Here is an 18,109-nt window from a genome sequence, read left to right on the forward strand (position 1 = left end):
AAGATTTATGTATATATATATTTGTGATATAAAGATGTGGATAAGAGGGAATAGAGAAGGAGTTCAAAATCGTGGAAGGAATGAGATGAGTGACTTCTGGAAGGTCTAGATGATTGACTTACAAGGAATATCATCTGCGCTATCTCTAACAAGTACGGTTTGATTTACAAGTTGAGATCTGAAGGATCAGTTGAGAGAATAACGGTTCAGCTATCAGATTCCTTCAAGCGGAAGATAATATATTCAATATAGATACTAGTTAGAAAGGTCTAACAATAGAGTACTTATGTAGTCTAACGTAGATAGAAGTCTAAGTAGTAGTCTTACCAAATTTGGATATCTATTGTGCAGATGGAATAAAAATATTGATCTGGTTTTTCTCTCTGAGGAGCGGAGACCAAAACCGTTCCTCTGTCTAGTTGAAGGAGTCTCTCAATGTTCTCTCATTGCTGAACTTGGTGATGTGTTTGTCATCTTACATCTTTGGATACTTCCAGTCTTGTATTTGTTGATTGTCTTATTTAAGGTTCTTAATTTTTACTATACTCGTTTAACTAAGCATATTCAATATTATTTTTTATTCATAGTATCTTTGAGCGCCTGCGCTGCGCTTATTCTGGCTCTGTGGTTTTAATGTAGCGCTCACCCTGCATTATTTGAGTAGGACACCTGCGCTCTTGATTATTGCTCTTACTTATAGCAATGTGGTCTTCTTTTAGTTATATTACTTTTATACTTATACAAAGTTTAATGTTTTTGAAACCATTCTGGACATATTAATGTCTCAAGGGTTGACAGATGGATTAGGGTTATCATCACCAACTTCATGGATATCTGAGTCCTTTTGGCTTTCTGGGGTGACTTGTTGGCTAGACATCTCAAATTTTGAAGCAAGGAAGAAGGGCAAGGGCAAAGGGGATAGGATCCTTAGGGGACTTTGGCTTACTGTTAATGTCGGAATTTAGGTGGAATTTATATATGTGATTATCTTGGTTCAACCTGTGGGCAGACTTTTGGTATGTGAAACCACAAAAATAGCTGTGCTTTAGTTTATGGGGCCCCTTGTGTGCTTTTCACTGAAAAATCAAGGCCACCCCCGACGCCCTTTGCCCTACTCAGTGCCATTTAGCACTGATAGTGGCAAATAGCACACCATTGCGCTCACTGCTTTCGCTACGCCATTCTGTAGCAAAAGCGCAAAAAAATTGGTGTGCTACGCGCAGGTGTTTTTTACATTAGCGGTGCTGGTGATTTGCTGCCGCGCTATGTAGTGTTTTCCCGCTAGCGCTATTTCTACTCTTCATTGAGAGTAGTGGGTTTCCGCTATGCTACGCAAAAGCACTGCTTTTTGTAGTGTAGTGTAGCTCTTGCACCGTTGCTTGGCTCATAAAATGCTCAGCTGTGGGGTCTGGACCATCCTTGGCTCAGCTGATGCTCAGCTTTGGAATAGCCTTGGCTCAGCCAATGCTAGGCTTTGGACCAGTATTGGCTCAGCTTTTGAAAATTCTTGGCCCAGCTGGTGTTAATCTTTGGAACATTATTGTCCCAGCTGATCCTCAGCTCTGAACAAGCCTTTTCCAAGATGATGCTCAGCTTTGGACCATTGTTGGCTAAGTTGATGCTCAGAGTTGGAATATTCTTGGTCCAGCTGACACTTGGCCTTGTATCAGGCTTGGAATAGCCAATGCTCAGCTGCGGCCTGGGATCAGTCAATGCTCAGCTTTTTCCCAGGCTCAGTCAATGCCTACTGCTCAGATTTTGATGAGCATCAGCTGTTCCTGGGAAACATTCAGGATCAGCTGACTGTGCCACATTGAGTGCTTTGGTGCAGTCCTGCAAGCTCTACAAGTGCTGGTGGAGCAGACTTGGAGCAGCTCTGGAGCAGAAACAAAAGCTGCATCATGTCACTTGCCATCAAGTGACTATATTTTTTTCCTGGTGCAAGTGTGTGGATTTGCGCTAAAAATGATGTTTTACAGAGGTCAGGCTTGGCTCCTGCAACCCCCCATCTTCAACGGGTTATTGTGAGAAAATAATGAGGAAATGTGATGATCTAAGAGCATCAAAAATTAGGGCTTTCATAATATCCAGAAATCTTGATGAAATCTTTGGAGGTAAGCAAGCTATTGCAACATTTGTTGGAAATGGTGTTTTTAGCCATTCCTCTCAGGCCTAAATCACCAATACCACATAAGTCCCTCCGGTGGAGGTGCTTTGTGCCCCCACCTTTGGACTTCGCTAAGTTTGGGGACGTGTGTACTACAACATCCTGAAAAAAAGCACTTAAAACTTAGGTGCAAGATCTTTCATAACCAACTATCTAAATGCTTTGCTTTGTTTGCTTTTGGAGAATAACGTGTAAGAGAGGGACGTGCGGGGGCAAAACTAAGGATGAGGAAGATTTCAAGCACATAAAGAAAAAAGCATGATCTGCATGTTTAAGAATTTGGTGTATCAAAAAAAAAAAAGCAAGACATAAAGAAAGATAAGGTGGCATAATGTAGAAGGAGAAATTGGAATGCTGGTGTTGTTTTTGTATTCTGCAAAATAAGTTCCCAGTTTAGTTTGTGTTGAATATTCTGTGTCGAGTTTTGGTAGATTGATGGTGATGAGGAAGTAAACAGGAGGATGCTCGCATTAATAAACCGATCAGAACACGGTTGACTAAAAGAAAGACTCACCCGATGGAAGAAAATGGGTGGAGGGAAGAGAGAGGGAGGGGTTACAAGCAATGGCCGAGGATTTGTCGGACTTTGAGATCGACGGAAGGGTCGCCAATAGTATAAACAACCTGAGAGATTTTGAAGCCGTTGAACTGACTAGCAGCGCAGATAGTGTAAGCGCCCATATTGGGCCATCTGAGCCAATCACCGACGAGGAGGCGGTTGACGGGGAGCAATGTAGCAGGGGAGACAAGGTCGATAGAGTCGCAGGAGGGCCCGAATATTTTGCAGGACTCGAGCTCATCGACCAGGAAGGGCGCCACTCTGCGGTCGAAGAGCGCCGAGGAAACGCTCAATGAGCCCAGCGAATCCGTCGAACAGTCCATCTCGTGCTCGGACGTCGAGGGCGTCATCGGCCCCGCCGGATACCCCATCTCCGTAAACCCATCCCCATAAAACACTCCTCCCAGCGTTAACACTTTCGGCTCGACCACCTGGTGGTCAAAGATGATGCAGTTGAACGCCCCATACACCCCGTCGTTGATGTAGTCTGTCGGATTCCGAAAGATTCAGGTTAGCAGGGGCTTTCCACAGGCTGCGATGAGACAAGGGGAGGAATTAGCTTACACATCGTCACTGGAGAGTCTTGTTGGTCTTTGACGGCCAGATCGTCCGACGAGCCATCTGCTCTGACCGCTGGAGGAGGAGGGGTGGGAGCTTTCCTCCTGGCAATAATGTTGGTAGCGAGCTCGAAAGCCCTGGTGACGAAGTACCGGCCGGGTTCGGCAATCACCCGAACTCCACAGCCTACGGGAAAGTACTTGTCAAGGCCGGCAAGGAGGCCTTCGGCGAGCAGATCGAAGTTATCGTCCCCAAAGCCGCCGCCGACGTCGAGGAAGTCAAAGGAGAAGCCGAGCTCGTGAGCAAGTTCGAAGGTCCACTTGGCCCGGCCAACGGCATCGGTGTAGAGCTGTGGGTTCGAGCAGCCGCTGCCGACATGGAACGCCACGCCGATGACGGTCACATTCAGCTCCTTAGCTCGTTCCAAGAGGCTACGAACATTCTCGAGGGGGGCTCCGAACTTCTCGCCCAGTCGACAGAGACTGCCGCTGTCGTCGGTTAGGATCCGGAGGACCATCTGGGCGGTCGGGTGGAACTTGGCCACCTTCTCGAGCTCGTCCTGGTTGTCAAAGGTCATCATCTGGACCCCCTTGGCATGTGCATGACGGACGAACGAGCCTGCCTTGCACGGATTGGCGTAGATGATCCGGCTCGAGTCGACGCCGAGCTTGAGGACCATCTCGATTTCCGCATGGGATGCACAGTCGAAACCGGTGCCGAGTTGGGCGAGTAGCTTGAGCACGACTTGGTCCGGGTTGCATTTGACCGCAAAGAACGGCTCGACTCTGTCCCCTAGTGCGTCCTGCCAACGGAGGTACTGTCGATAGACGTAGGCCAGGTCACAGACGTAGAACGCATTCTCGCCGTTCTCTTCGCATTTGGTGGTATCGATCCCCGTTAGGATCGAGCGGAAGACGTTGATGGTCGGGTTGGAGTGGATCGGTGGTAGTGGGTCTTGTTGTTGTTGTTGTTGGGTTGGAGGGTGATGGTCATTGACAGATATGGTTTTGCGTCGTTCGGATGAACGAGGAGGAAAACCGTTCATCTGTATGAAGCTTAATCGAAAGAAAAAATAAAGAAAGAAGAACCACTGGAGTCGAGTAGAACGTTCGTGGTCTGTCTGTCTCTGGCTGGTGGGCTGGCTGGCTGGGGGGTCCTGGTGGAGGGATTCTAGAATCCGACGATGCCCCTCCCGAAGGCGCTCGTCTTGTTTGTAGGCGTGACCGATGCGGCTATGGGTCCTCGCCCCCCTTTGGCGAGGAAAGCTGAGGGCGGTCAAGTATATATAGAAATTTAAAAAAGAGGATGCTGCCGAACGAAAGAAAAGGGAAAAAGAAGATTAGGGTTGAAGAGGAACTGGACAGACGATGGCCGAAACTTCCGTTAAGGGTGCGTTTGCGTGGTGGAAGGGAGGATGTAGATGGAAAGTCGGTGGCTGGCGAGCTTGTCCCGGTTTTCTGCTTGCTTGTTTCCTACTTTCGAAGTTTTCAGGAAAACGGAGGAGAGTGCCGGGTAGGAGAAAGCCTTCTCCGAACCAGGCGGGAGCAGTTGGGTGCTGACACCCCCGATGGGCTCAGGGGCCCCGAGCTCAGACTACCTATCACAGCCCAGTCACACGGATGTTCACTGCACGCACTGGCCCAACCCGAATCTGGCCCATTTCAAAACACCAACCCCAGTTGTTCTGATAACTTGACACCAAGTCTGTCTGAAGCAGGGGTACGGATGGTCAGGAAAACACTCAACTACCCCTCATAAGCACAACTTCTTGGAGTGGAACACAACAAGGGGATTCATGTTGCAAAAAAGCAACGCTTATTTTCTCTGCTCATGCACCTTTCAGTAAGGTTTATCCATGGGAGATTGCTTCCAAAGAGGAGCTGCCCCCCCAAAATGTTTTCTCAGGATTTTTGAAGGCTGCATCCAGCTGCATTTGATGACTGATTTTGAAATCAGCCTTGAGTGGACCCCCCTAATTAACGGAGGGCAAGGTTGATTGCAATTTTTCACCAAAGCAACTGTGCTATTCCTGGTATTTCTTTGATTTTGTAGGAAAAAAGAAGGATTTCAAAAAAATGAGTCTTTATTAATAATACATTCATCCAAAATTAAACACTAAAACCACAATGAAATTCAATAGTCAAGTGCACATCGTGCCTGGGAACAGGGAGTTATTGGACTCTAGGGTAGGATTTTATTCAAAGGGTATGATTCTGGAATAAAAAGAAAAGAAATTAAAAGAAATTTTTTGATCAAGATCAGTTGGTGAATGTATAGACATCCTGCATCTATCAATGAGGCACACATGAATATTCAGAATTGACAGTGTAGACACCCATCCCAAGGTTGGCAATCCAATTGGAAATTCCAGGTGGTAATTCCAACAAACAAGACTATATTATTGATACTTTATGAGTTTTTATTTTTAGAATATCCCAAGCTGTCTCTGTTTTATTGTCTTCTGTAAAGTGAATTTGGCACATCCTTTGATTTTGAACTACAAATTGAGATTACATGGCAATTTTACATAATTATTTATGTCACAAATTCTGAGGTTGAAAAATAATCAATTATTCAATAAATTATAAAGGATATGAAGAGAATATGTTACATGTTACACATATTTTGTCAGGCAAATGTGCAGTCATCCAATGAGAAAATGAGATGCAAGAAACAAAAAGAAAGCCTGGTTTTCCCAATACTCTTGCAGAGTCCATGCACAGGAATCAACCCTCAATTCTCATATTTTCATCAAGTGACTTTCACTTCTTCCTGGTGGAACAGAGTCCCAGAACAGAATTAAGCCCTTTGGGACTGGCTTCCCTGTTACAATGCAAAATAACACTTCATCTTATCACAAAACACTGAATTGTGTGGCTGAAAATGAATAAATAGTGTACACACTGGTTCAAGGCATCAAAAAGACTGGACATATCAAAAAGGGAAAAGAGGATTCAAGAGAAACACTTCAGGAAAATATCAGAGCCGGACAAGGAAGGTGATCATGAACAATGCCAGTATGTTTGACTGGGTTGATGGTTTCCCAGTAGAATTGGAATTCACTCAACCAAGTTAAAACTAGTTGATCTCAATTCTTAACCAATGAAATAAAAAATACAAGGTACATACATTGGAGTTATATTTCTTTGTTTGAGATCAACTCATGTTAGATTGGCTGACTGCATCCCATTCCCAGTCTTACTGCACTGTATGGATTTTCTGCTTGGATAACTTTGTACAAGCAGTTTTTGGACAGACCTTGTCCAAAAATATTTTGCACTTATCTGGGCCTGGGCTGCAGACCCTTTTGGGCAATCTCTGTCCAACAGCTGCTTGTAAAACACTGTCTGAGCAGATAATTTGTGCAGTGTGGAATACCCTCAACCAAACCAATCATGCTGGCAGCATCAAAGCATCTTTTGAGGGCAGAGCTCTCACTAACAATAGCATGTGGGGCGGAAAAGCAACCTCACTCACTCCCTCACTCACCCACTCACTCACTACAAGAGGATAAATGAGTCCCCCTAGACATCAGCCATAGAAGAACTCACACTACAATTTTGACTTAGACAGCTGAATTCATTTTTAATGCAGCAATGGGGGCTGCGTTGTGGGGCAGAAGGTGAAAAAACATATGCACATTCATCTGACATAGGACAACAGGGAACACGAGAAAAATAGGACTGAGAGAGATTACAGTGTAATCCAACGGGAACGATTGTTTTTGTCATCTCAGGAAAAAGATGTTTCCGATGGGGTACCAAACTTGTTGGTCTGGGAACCAGCTCGGGATATGGGTTTGCCTCCACTCCCGTTCTCCCGTTACCGATTCCATTCCGTTCTCCATCGTTTCCGTTTCCAGAGCTTTACGGTCCACTGCATCCTTTACAACCTGTTTGCAAATGAAGAGTTAGCCAGAGTCAAGACGCATAAATTTAAATATCGGGGATGAATTACGAGCTTTGCCACTCGGCGATCCGTAACAAGTGAAAGACTGGTGCTCTGTAAGGCAAACTAAAAAAACCCAGGGTGGGTTTGCTTAACATTGACAACCAGTTGACCATAACATCATTGTGAAATGAACGGGGGAGCTTACCAGCCATGGTTGCAGACGACCTGCCGTAGGAGACAGTACATTTTTCGGTAGTTAACGGGGGCTCTTGGACGTTGATCTCATGACTCGTGGTACAATTCCTGGCGGCTGATCAGATGACACTTGGTGAGCTTCGCATCTGGAAAGACCAAAAGATAGAGAAACAGTGAGAAAAGCAACACAACTCACTGACGTGGCCAGTGCAACCGCCAGTGCATCTCATACCCGGAACACCGTTGCAAGCTGAAAAAGGGAACAAGTGAAGCGGTGGTTAGCATCGCTCATAGTGAGGTCATAGTTGGAATCGACATCAGCCTTACTGGCGGAAGTGGTGTTCGCATCGGTGTACCACGTGCAGTCCTGGTCATGCGGAAGCTCATCGTTCTCTGTTGTAAACACGCCGGTTGAGAACACAGCAACCACTAGGGAAGCGATAATAATCGAGCGGAGAGCCATTGTTAATTCTGATCTATGCAAACGAAGTAGCTTTTTTAGTGCAGGTGATTCTGCGTTAGGAAGTCAGCGGACTGGAAGGATGTGGAGTGTTGCAGGTTCCTGGTGCTCGTATGTAGTGTTTTAAATGTACATAGATGCTGACTTTATCCTGACGGTTGACCCGCCTTGTCACTTTATACATACATGGTTCGTGGGAATTGAGATCGCCACACGCGCTGGCGGATTTGGCACCATAACAACTCCTCTAAAAACGTGATGAGATGGGTGATCAGTCGAAGTTGCTCATTCGGTTTAGGCACAATGTCAACGAGAGACAAGCCCGCGCAACGAAGGTTGCCCACTTCCCGGTATCCACCCGCTCGCCGGCGAAGAACCTTTCCGATGAGTGGGATCAAGCTGTTCGCCCCAGAATAGAAGACCAAATGAGTACAATCAGCCATGGTCACCAGGAATTCTGCTTTTTCCGAATTAGTGACGTAACAAAAGCAATGAAGCAAATAACCATGACTGATGAGCGACACCAATCCTCTAAGCCCATTACTTATCACACCCGGTTCCCCAAGGGCAGGAGAGTCTCCTGTTGGCTGGGAGGAGACTGTAGCCGAGTATTTCCAGTCATGCAGAAGCACCAGGTTCTAAAGCTATAGATCCTGAAGGGAAGTGATCCAGGTGTGCTGATACAGGGGCAATCTTTCTAGCACAGTGGCCAGTACTGATAATCAAAGAGAGTGTAATATCTTGACAATGGTTAATGGCCATTGAGAGAGTGCAACTGTTGATAAGGTTCCGATTGGGACCTCGCAGATTTGGCAGTATCCGGAGACCCCGCAGAGCGGATCCGGTTTTAGGATGGGAAACCGTTATCCAACTGGATATCTCATTTTTCCCCACTGCAGTGTAGAGGCTGCAATGGGCTATTTCAAAAGTTCTGGCAAGGTTTCTCTTGCCAATTTGTGGCCTCATTTCCACTTGTTTGTATGGCCCTGACATGATGAGGAAGCCAAAGACCACATCCAAACAAGGAAAACATTGGGCAGAGTAAAATGAAGAAATACTATTTGGAATGCTGATCATGCCATGGTCAATCTAGTTCTGTAAACAGATGATTGGCTCAAGTGTTGTGGATTTAATTTTGTTTTGGCTGTAATCTTGAACATGGCAACCAACCAAGAGCACATGTTTGCAGGGGGTACTAGAAGCCAAGGCTGCCACACTGCCAGCATATTTGGCTGGGTTGAGGTTATCCCAGTTAAAATGGGATGCACTCAACCAATTTAAACTTGGTTGATCTCAACTGATGGAATATAAATCCAAGGTACCCCCCTTGGTTTCATATTTCATTGGCTGGGATCAACCTGTTTTAAGTTGGTTGAGTGCATCCCAGTTAAACTGGGATGACTTCATCCCAGCCAAATATACTGGCAGTGCCAGGTATGTTTGAGCCATCCTGGAAAGAGTCTGAAACTTTATACAGTTGAATTTCCAAAAAAATATAGGGGCTTGCAAGCCTCTTCTTCACACTTGTGATCAAGGTATAATATGATTTCTTCTTGAAGGCAGGTTATCTTCACAGAGCTGAACCAATTGATGAGCAAATGTTGAAATTGTGTGAGCTGTTTTTCTTTGACAACAACTCTGTTTCCGCCTATGTATGATTCCTTATGAAACATTCAGCTGCATCTTTGAGCATTTGGATTACTTCATCCTTGCTCATTTTGATGGAATTGAGTCGACTATTGGTAAAAAGGTTGTTTTGAACCAAGAATCAAGCAAGGTTGAGCAGAGATAAAATTGAACTACTGTTTGATTTTAGCAATCATAAGTGTTGATTCTGGAATAAATTCACAAGGTTTATAAGAGCAAGCCTGGTATCAGAAATGTATGTGAGAGATGTTGAGTTGTCTGTTAGTCTGCTACCATGATGTATCACCACAGTATGGAGGGCTGTCGGATCGACCCATGAGCACTACCAACCAACCACCCAGCTGGCAGCCACAAGCGTCTGTAGCCTAGTTGGTAAAGGCAGCACTCTAGTATGTGTCTCAGCCTAGCTGAGGTCGTGAGTTCAACTCTCACCAGACACATCTTCATTTTACAGTCTCTACAAGAGATGAGAATGGAATATATCATTTACCTCCTGTAGCTTTTCCATAATCCATGTGTAAACCAGAGCAGCTAGCATCATTGATAGAAACTTACTTGTTGTCATCAATTTGTTTGCTTGGGAGAGGGGCTCCAGAAAGTCACAAAGTTGCTGTATCTTTTTCCATTTGTAGTCTGAAAGATAATACTTCTCAGATAGCAAGTTTACTTCACAGAATACTTGGATGGTTGCACAAATCCTATATGCTTGTTCAAGAATTTAAAATGTTGAATTCCACCAAGTAGACGCATCAGCTACCATTACTAGAGCTTTGATATTCAAATGTTTGCTGAGATCTTTGAATCCATCAGCTTTTTGCCAGTATTGTTTCAAATATGTGGTTAGCTTACTGATTCACAAGATGAGGCTAGAGATATCAAATTGGGGAAGCAGGTTGCGGAGAACACCAGCATATGTGCATGGAGGATTATATTTGGTGGGCACACCCTTGGAGAAGGCCTTGATGCCTGCTTTGGCTGCCAAGTTGATGACATGTGGCATACATCCAAGCAAGCAGTTTTTGTCATCAAGATCAAAGATTTTATTGAGTTCTTCTCCCATGGTTCTGTTATCTGACACATTATTAGTGGTGATCTTTTGCATTATTCCAAATGTTTCAACTAACTCAACACAAGTCCCTTCTTTCTGAGGAGGCGCAAAGCGCCTTTAAAGGAGGGACTTGAATATAATAGGGGGTTTCAAAGTTGGCAAGATGCGACTTGCATGCGCTTTTGCAAGTCGGTGTTCAAGTTCATTCTTGAACACCGAGTTGCAAAAGTGCATGCAAGCCACACTGTACTACACTCCCTAAGCCTTCTTTAATGTTTTTTTTGAAATTTGGTGTTCAATAAAAGCCTTGAACACCAACTTGCAAAAGTGCATGCAAGTTGTGCATGGCCAACTTTGAATCCCCCTAATGTCCCAAATCTTGTGTGAGGGCAATCAACAATTTGGCTAGGGAAGGCATTACAGCCCCCAAATCACCCACAAGCACTCGGATTCTGGTCATGCCTCCCAGATCATTGAAAAGCTTGTGATTTTTTGGTATCTGCATGGCCCTCAAAGCTCCACATTTCCATAGCATTAGGAAACTGTGGGGGTGGATAAGTATTGGACATTGGAGCAATCTGGCCAATGCAGGCCCAGATAAACTCTTGGATCAATCCGCTCCTTATTGCATAAATAGCAAAAGGCATACATCATAAGCCATATGCGCCACCAATTACAAATATGTACATGTTTCATTAAAAATACATTTTGATACTTCAAGAGCCATGGGAATCTCCCTGATCCAACAAGAGCAGAATCTGGCGGGTCAGCAAAGTCTAATTTCCCCAACCTGTAAGTGCCCTTCCAAAAAAAGCTGCTGAGCAGGCTATTTATGGCAAAATTTCCCCCAAAAAAATCCAGCAGATGCCCAATGGCAAGATGGGTTAGCTCCAAAGTTTAGTAAAACTCAATTGTGAACCCACTGTAGAAACAATGCAATGCCAATAAATATTGGCTGCATCACCTTTTTTTGGTGAGTCCGACTTTGCAAGCAAGGCTCTCCGTGGGAGAGCATCCCTTTGGGACGCAGGGTTGCCCCCCCCCCCCCCAACCCTCCAATCAAGCTTGAAGAGGCTTAGTTAATCTCAACGTTTCAAGGGTGTTGGTGAGATGAGACACTAGGTTTTTTACAGAATGGGAACCATCAATCAGCTTTGTTGACAATATAATTAAAGTAAGCTTGTATTTTTCAATCCAGTGAGCGGTAAATCCAAGCAGTGATTCATTACTTGGTGAGGTCCAACCATCACCAGTCAAGCTACTTTTTGAGGGGAAATTTTGAAGCAAAGATTCAAGGGCTTCCTGGCCCTTCAGAAAGGTTGTGAGAATGAAAGTAATCAAATTATTGGCCAAGGGGAAAGGTTTTTGTGTCTTTTGGTTGCACAAATTGAGCATTTTTTTGAAAATCTGGGTGTTCAATGGTTTGGTAAGCATTGGACCATGTATTGACCAACAGCACACAAAAATCTTTCTCAAGTAAGCATTTCCATTCCAACATCACTATTCTTTTCAAGACAACCTCACAGATACACGTGTTTTCCTTCATAATTCCGTTTTTTTTAGCAAGTGGTTACTCATCCTATTGGTGGGTGTCTGTCTCATCATCACCCAATGGCCAGTCAGACTGGCCATCAATTGCAGTGTAAACCTCTCAGCCAATGACCAATCAAGACTGGTCATTGGGTTGTCACTCCATGGCCGGACAACACCAGCCATTGATTGCGCACTTGTATATAAACCCCACTCAATGACCAACCCAGTCATCAAGCAATACACACCCCATTCCCACTTGATAGAGATGAACATTTGGTACCTGTTAGAGGGTACCCGCACCGCTTGGCAGGTACCCCTCGCACCCCCCACGCACTCGCGCAGCGGTGCCGGGTGCGGTACTAGGTACTTGGTTTGGGCTGGAAAGCTACCGCCCACAAGTACCTCCCACCCCCCGGGGGGATCCAGGGCTGGGACCCGGTAGATCCAGCTTGGCAAGGGAGGTCCCCCAGTGAACAGATTCAGCTTGCTGGGAGGATTCCTCTTGGCGAGCTGGATAGAGCTGGATACATGAGCTCGGAATCCTCTCCAGCTCACCAGGTGGACCTCGCGGCCAAGCTGGATCACATGTATCCAGCTCGCCGGTAGGATTGATCCCTTTCCGAGATGGATATAGAAGTCGCCATATCTCTGGGAGATGTTATCGTGGTGAGCTGGATACAAATGTATCCAGCTTGCGCAGGGGACTCCTCACGGGGAGCTGGATACACATGTATCCAGCTTGCCAAGGACTTCTCCCAGCAAGATGGATACATATGCATCCAGCTCGCCAAGGGAACTCCTCCTGGGAAGCTGGATACATATGTATCCAGATCGCCAAGGACTCCTCCCGGGGAGCTGTAGACCTATGTATCCAGCTCACCACCGAAGGGAGTACCTGGGGTACCTGTCCAAAGTACCGCCGGTACCCGCCAAGCGGTGCCGGGTGCGGTGTGAGGTGCTGGTTTTGGCAAAAAAACTAGCAGGTACCCAAGTCTCAAATGTTTATCTCTACCACTTGATGACCCGGACATTGAGTGGATAACCCCCCACCACTGCATTCAATGACCCGGTTGTGTCATTGAGGGATATGTACCCACCCACTTGATAACCAACCCAGTCATTGAGTGGATAACCACTCCACTCAATGACCCGGTTGGGTCTTCAAGGGATATGTACCCAACCAGGTCATCAAGGGATATATACCCACCCACTTGATGACCAACCAAACTGGTTGACCCAGTTGGGTCATTGAGTGGATGTCCAGTTCACTTGATGGCCAAGCTATCATTGAGTGGAGTGGGCATCCACTCAATGCCCCAACCGGGTCTGGCCATTGAATGGAGTGTCCACCATCCATTTGATGACCGGGTTGGTCATCAAGTGGGATGAACTGACCAAGTCATTGAGTGAAGTGGTTATCCACTCAATGACTGGGTTGGTTTTCAATATCTCCACTCAATGTCCGGGTAATCAAGTGGAGTGTGTATCCACTTGATGGCCCGGCTGTTGAGTGGAGTGTTCATCTACTCAATGACCAGCCGGTGGGTCATCAAGTGGAGTGCGTACTCCAACTGATGACCAGCTCTTTGAGTTGTGACTCCCTTTGATGAACGTCTTGAACGGACGTTGGATGGAGGTATGTACATATGTACTCCAGGTGATGACCGGTATTGAGCAGTCATTGGAAGGGGTGCTGGTGCAGTGTAGTCAATTTCTATGGTAATCCTTGGATGTCCAGAAATATATTACAGTTTCTGGTGGTTGTCTGGCCCACCAATTTTAGGTCTTAAAAGTGGACCAGCAAGAATTTTTTTAAGGTCCAACCAGAGGCGTTTTAAGCTATTGTGAACCCCCCTATCACAACAAAGGAATAAGAGCATCTCTAATGGTCCAGGGGCAGTTGGCCTACGTTCCCCGGCCCGCAAGCACATGTCACAGCAGTCGCGGCTCAGCTCCAATTATGAACTGGCAGTTCAAGCCGCAATCCAACAGACGGATCTCACTCCTCCAGCACCACCCACCACCCTTGTTCCGGTCATTAATAGGAGTACAGCATACTCCCCTCAATGACCAGAAATTTCTGGTCATTGGGACACATGTATCTCAATGACCAGATCAAACAAAGGAAAAACTCCTCTCAATGACCCAAGCGGACCAGTCATTGAGAGGGGTCATCTTATATTATACTCCTCTGAATGACCGGAGAGAACCGTCCAGTCATTGAGCAGAGCTGTTTACTCCTCTTGATGACTGGAAAGGACTACGTACGTATCTTGCTGAACGGAGCAAACCCGGTCATCAAGAGGAGGAAACACTCCTCTTGATGACCCAAGCGGACCAGTCATCAAGGGGAGTTATCTTACATTGTACTCTTCTCAATGATAGGAATGGGCCCGGTCATCAAGGATGTGCAATTGTTTACTACTCTCGATGAACAGAGAGAACCGGTCATCAAGGTGATTGTTTACTCCTCTCAATGACTGGCCAAGAGGAGTACATATTTTATCCTCTCAGTGAACGGAACAGACCCGGTTATTGAGAGGAGTCTTGATGTTGATCCAATGCAGACATGTTTTTTTTCTGTCTTGGCGAGCTTCAAGTAGGAGTTGGGGTGTGTTATGGACCATCTTTGCTGATGAAGTTGAGTGGATGGAGGTGTGTCTGGTCAATTGCGGCTGGGAGGCAACCCAAAGTCAGCAGGTGATTGCGGGTTTGACTGCCCCGGCAGTGTTCCCAGGGTTGTTCTGCAGGTCCGTTAGCACGCAAGAAAAGAACCCAGGCGGCCAAAGTTCGCCCCCAAACACCCAGTTGCGACTTCGTTGGAGATGCTCTAATAGGGGGGTTCACAATTGAAATTTACAAAAATTTAGGACCCATTTTAAGATGTTTATGAACATATTTTTAAAAAGTTGATAAACTGCACTGATTGATCAGTGACACCTGCTGGTGCGCATTTCCCCAAAATTTTGAAATTTTGTTCATAAAGGCCTTAGAGCATCCCCCCTTGTCTCGGTAAATCTTTAGCTAGCCAGCGAGTCCTGCGAGGCTCTGCTGCTTAGCTAAAGAAAAAAACCGCCCTTGTTGCTTGGTATTGGCTTGGTAGGCAACACAGATTTACATACCAAGCCCACCACCACCCTTGTACCATTTGGTCCTGTCAGTAACATAGCACTTTCCTCAAGAATGGATCCCAACCAGCACCTCTTTCATTACATGTGGGACATAGAAGAAGAAGAAAGCATTCAAAGCCTCCTAGCACTCCGGAAAGAATCTCAATCCTTACCCAGAAATCTCAGCCCCAAACTAAGAGAGATTGTTCTCCGTGATTGAATTGCAGGCAACAACCAATTGATGGTGGACTACTTTGTGGAGAACCCTGTTTGGAACAATCAAACCTTTGAGTGACGATTCCGCATGAGTCACTGTTTGTTTGATTGTTTATGTGGTGATCTCCAGCAGCATGATTGATTCTGGGTTTGCAAAGCGGTGAGTACTTTTTATGTCACCTCTTTTTGCAAAAATTTGGCTGAACTGAATGTCTTATTGGTTCAACAACTCACAGGACTGCTGTGGCCAGATAGGCCTATCAACTCATCAGAAGATGACAGCAGCTCTCCAACAACTTGCTTACGGGACGTGTGCTGATATTCTGGACAAGTACGTGCGAATTGGGGAAAACACGGCCCTCCAAACACTCAAGTACTTTATCAGAAACATTATTGAGCTCTATGCGACTGAATATCTGCAACCTACAAACCGCGAGGAGATGAAGGTTATCCTGAGTGAGAACAAAGCCCGGGGCTTTTCAGGCTGTATTGGCAGTATCAATGGCATGCATTAGGCATGGAAAAACTGCCCCTCAGGCTATGCTGGCAAATATAAAGGAAAGGAGAAGAAACCTACAATGGTCTTGGAAGCCATTGCGAGCCAAAATCTGCAAATATGGCACGCTTTCTTTGGGACACCAGGTGCACTTAACAACATCAATGTCCTTCATTGGAGTCACCTATTTGATGGATTGCTTGCCGGAGCTTCAGACTTGATCAACTACACTATCAACGGCCATGATTACCACCACGGCTACTATCTCTGCGACGCAATCTACCCACCTTGGGCCACACTAGTCTCCTCAATCAAGCACCCACAGGATGGTGCTTCCAGGAACTTTGCCAAACTGCAGGAATCCGCACGAAAAGACATTGACCAAACGTTTGGGATCCTTCAGGCCCGTTGGCACTTGGCATGTTCTAACTGGGGGTTTCCGGTTATGGCAGAAGCATAATTTTATGGAGATGATGCTTTGCTGCATCATTCTTCACAACATGATTGTTGAAGAACAATTGCCGCTTGACCCCTTCCTTAACAAAACAGAAACCAAAATAGTCGCAAATCATTGAGACCCCACCTTAACTCATACCTGGGCCAATTATCTCCAGAACAACCATGACCTACACAACCCAGAAACAAATGCCCAGTTGCGTGAAGACCTGAAAACCTACAATTGGTTGCTCCGTGGTGACGAGAGGGACTAACTAGCTCTCATATCATCTCTCATTTTTTCTCATAGTTTATTGGCATTATCTAGTCTTGTATTGTAGCTCATGACTGCAATACAACTAAGATAAAAGATTAGAAATTGAGTGATTGATTGATTGATTGATTGATTGATTGATTGATTGACCAATCAAACCACTGGAGAAGAGGAAGTGAGAGATAAAGGAAGGAACAGAGTTCAGGCCCGGGACCACCATTTTCTCTTGATTTCTTGCTTCATGATCATGAGGACCTCTTTGGTATCTTTATTGTTGATATCCTCATCTTCACGGAGTAACTTGTAGTCGTTCATCTGTGTTTCACTCCAACAAAACTCCTTCTAAATCAACACCTTTTCTTTTTCCAAAGCAAGCTTCTCTTCTTCAATTTTCAGCTTCTCCTTCTCAATGTAATTCTTGGCAATGAGAATCTCTTTCCCCTTTTGAAAGGCACCAAGGTGTTCTTGAGCAATCTCTGTGAGCTCGTTTGCTTGAGCAATGGCCTCATTGTGTTTGTATCCTTCAATCCAACGTCTTTTGGCAGCCTTACCACCAATCAGACGGTCAATAGAGGTGGCTGAACGGGAGCTTGGGGTCATACCGGTGGTAGGAGTTACAGCAGGGTTGATTGATTCCGGCAAAGCATTTGGGCGGACTGGGGTGCATCGCTGATCTGGTTGCTGGTCCGCTTGCCATTCTTGGAGCATATCAGAGCTTCTGCCAGGCCAAGAGGGAATTGAAAGCAACACCCTTGTTCTGATCTTGATAATTCCTCATTCCCTCTGGTAACCAATTGTCCGGGCTTGACCCACTTGGAGGATTGCGCTTGATGACATTGTAAATTGCGGAGAATTTCAGGGTTGCTGTATTCATTGCAGTCCATCTGGCAGGATGGCATCAGTAAATGGGTATCAGAAGACTATAACTTGAAATGCTTACCAAGTTTCAATTTGAGCATGATTGCAATAATGAGCCTTGGAATGGGAGTTGAAGTCACTCTCAACCTTGCAAAAGAAGGTCTCACCCTACTTGTTTGTTGCAAATTTGGGTTGTTTGCTGAAGTAGATCCAAGAGATGGCAAGCTGTTCTTCCTCACGAGGGAGCCAGTTTGGTCCTCTCTTTTTCTTTGGCTGTGGTGTATCAGTTATTGGTTCTGGTGGTGTGTTAACTGGGGGGGGGGGGGGGAGTCGGCCATGGCGTGTTTGTAGGACTTGTTGTTTTTAGCGAGTGAAGTTGGCAGGATTGTTAGAGTCGTCTTACGGAGGCTCTTTAGAGGTGGGTAAATCTAGCAAGCCTTAAAGATTTACCAAACAACCATTTAGCTAAAGAGCCCTACAGAGGGCACGGGGTGTAAAATCCCTTACATACTTTGCAAATCTGCCTTACCAAGCGGGTTTAAAGAGAGAAGGGTGGATGCTCTTAAATTTGGCTCCAAAGTTTAGTTAAATTCAATTGTGAACCCCCCTAATGCATTGGTAGGACCTGCAAATATGATATTAGTCTGGGAGACCAATCTCAC

At 45.6% G+C, this 18,109-nt stretch overlaps 2 protein-coding genes across 2 annotated transcripts; both read right to left on the bottom strand.

Annotated features, from left to right (window-relative positions):
* Nucleotides 1–2,722: 2,722 nt before the first annotated feature.
* Nucleotides 2,723–4,329, bottom strand: PtA15_9A483 (uncharacterized protein; the record flags this gene model as incomplete). Its single annotated transcript, XM_053172696.1, has 2 exons — nucleotides 2,723–3,213; nucleotides 3,291–4,329. 2 exons carry the CDS (start codon nucleotides 4,327–4,329, stop codon nucleotides 2,723–2,725), a joined length of 1,530 nt encoding a protein of 509 aa, XP_053023911.1.
* A 2,821-nt stretch (nucleotides 4,330–7,150) lies between these two features.
* PtA15_9A484 (uncharacterized protein) lies at nucleotides 7,151–8,273 on the bottom strand (the record flags this gene model as incomplete). The annotated part of the gene is made up of 6 exons (XM_053172697.1): nucleotides 7,151–7,176; nucleotides 7,242–7,298; nucleotides 7,381–7,485; nucleotides 7,567–7,620; nucleotides 7,698–7,846; nucleotides 8,017–8,273. 6 exons carry the CDS (start codon nucleotides 8,271–8,273, stop codon nucleotides 7,151–7,153), a joined length of 648 nt encoding a protein of 215 aa, XP_053023912.1.
* Nucleotides 8,274–18,109: the final 9,836 nt, after the last annotated feature.

This window comes from Puccinia triticina, chromosome 9A (genome assembly GCF_026914185.1).
Source record: "Puccinia triticina chromosome 9A, complete sequence".
Lineage (NCBI taxonomy): Eukaryota > Fungi > Basidiomycota > Pucciniomycetes > Pucciniales > Pucciniaceae > Puccinia > Puccinia triticina.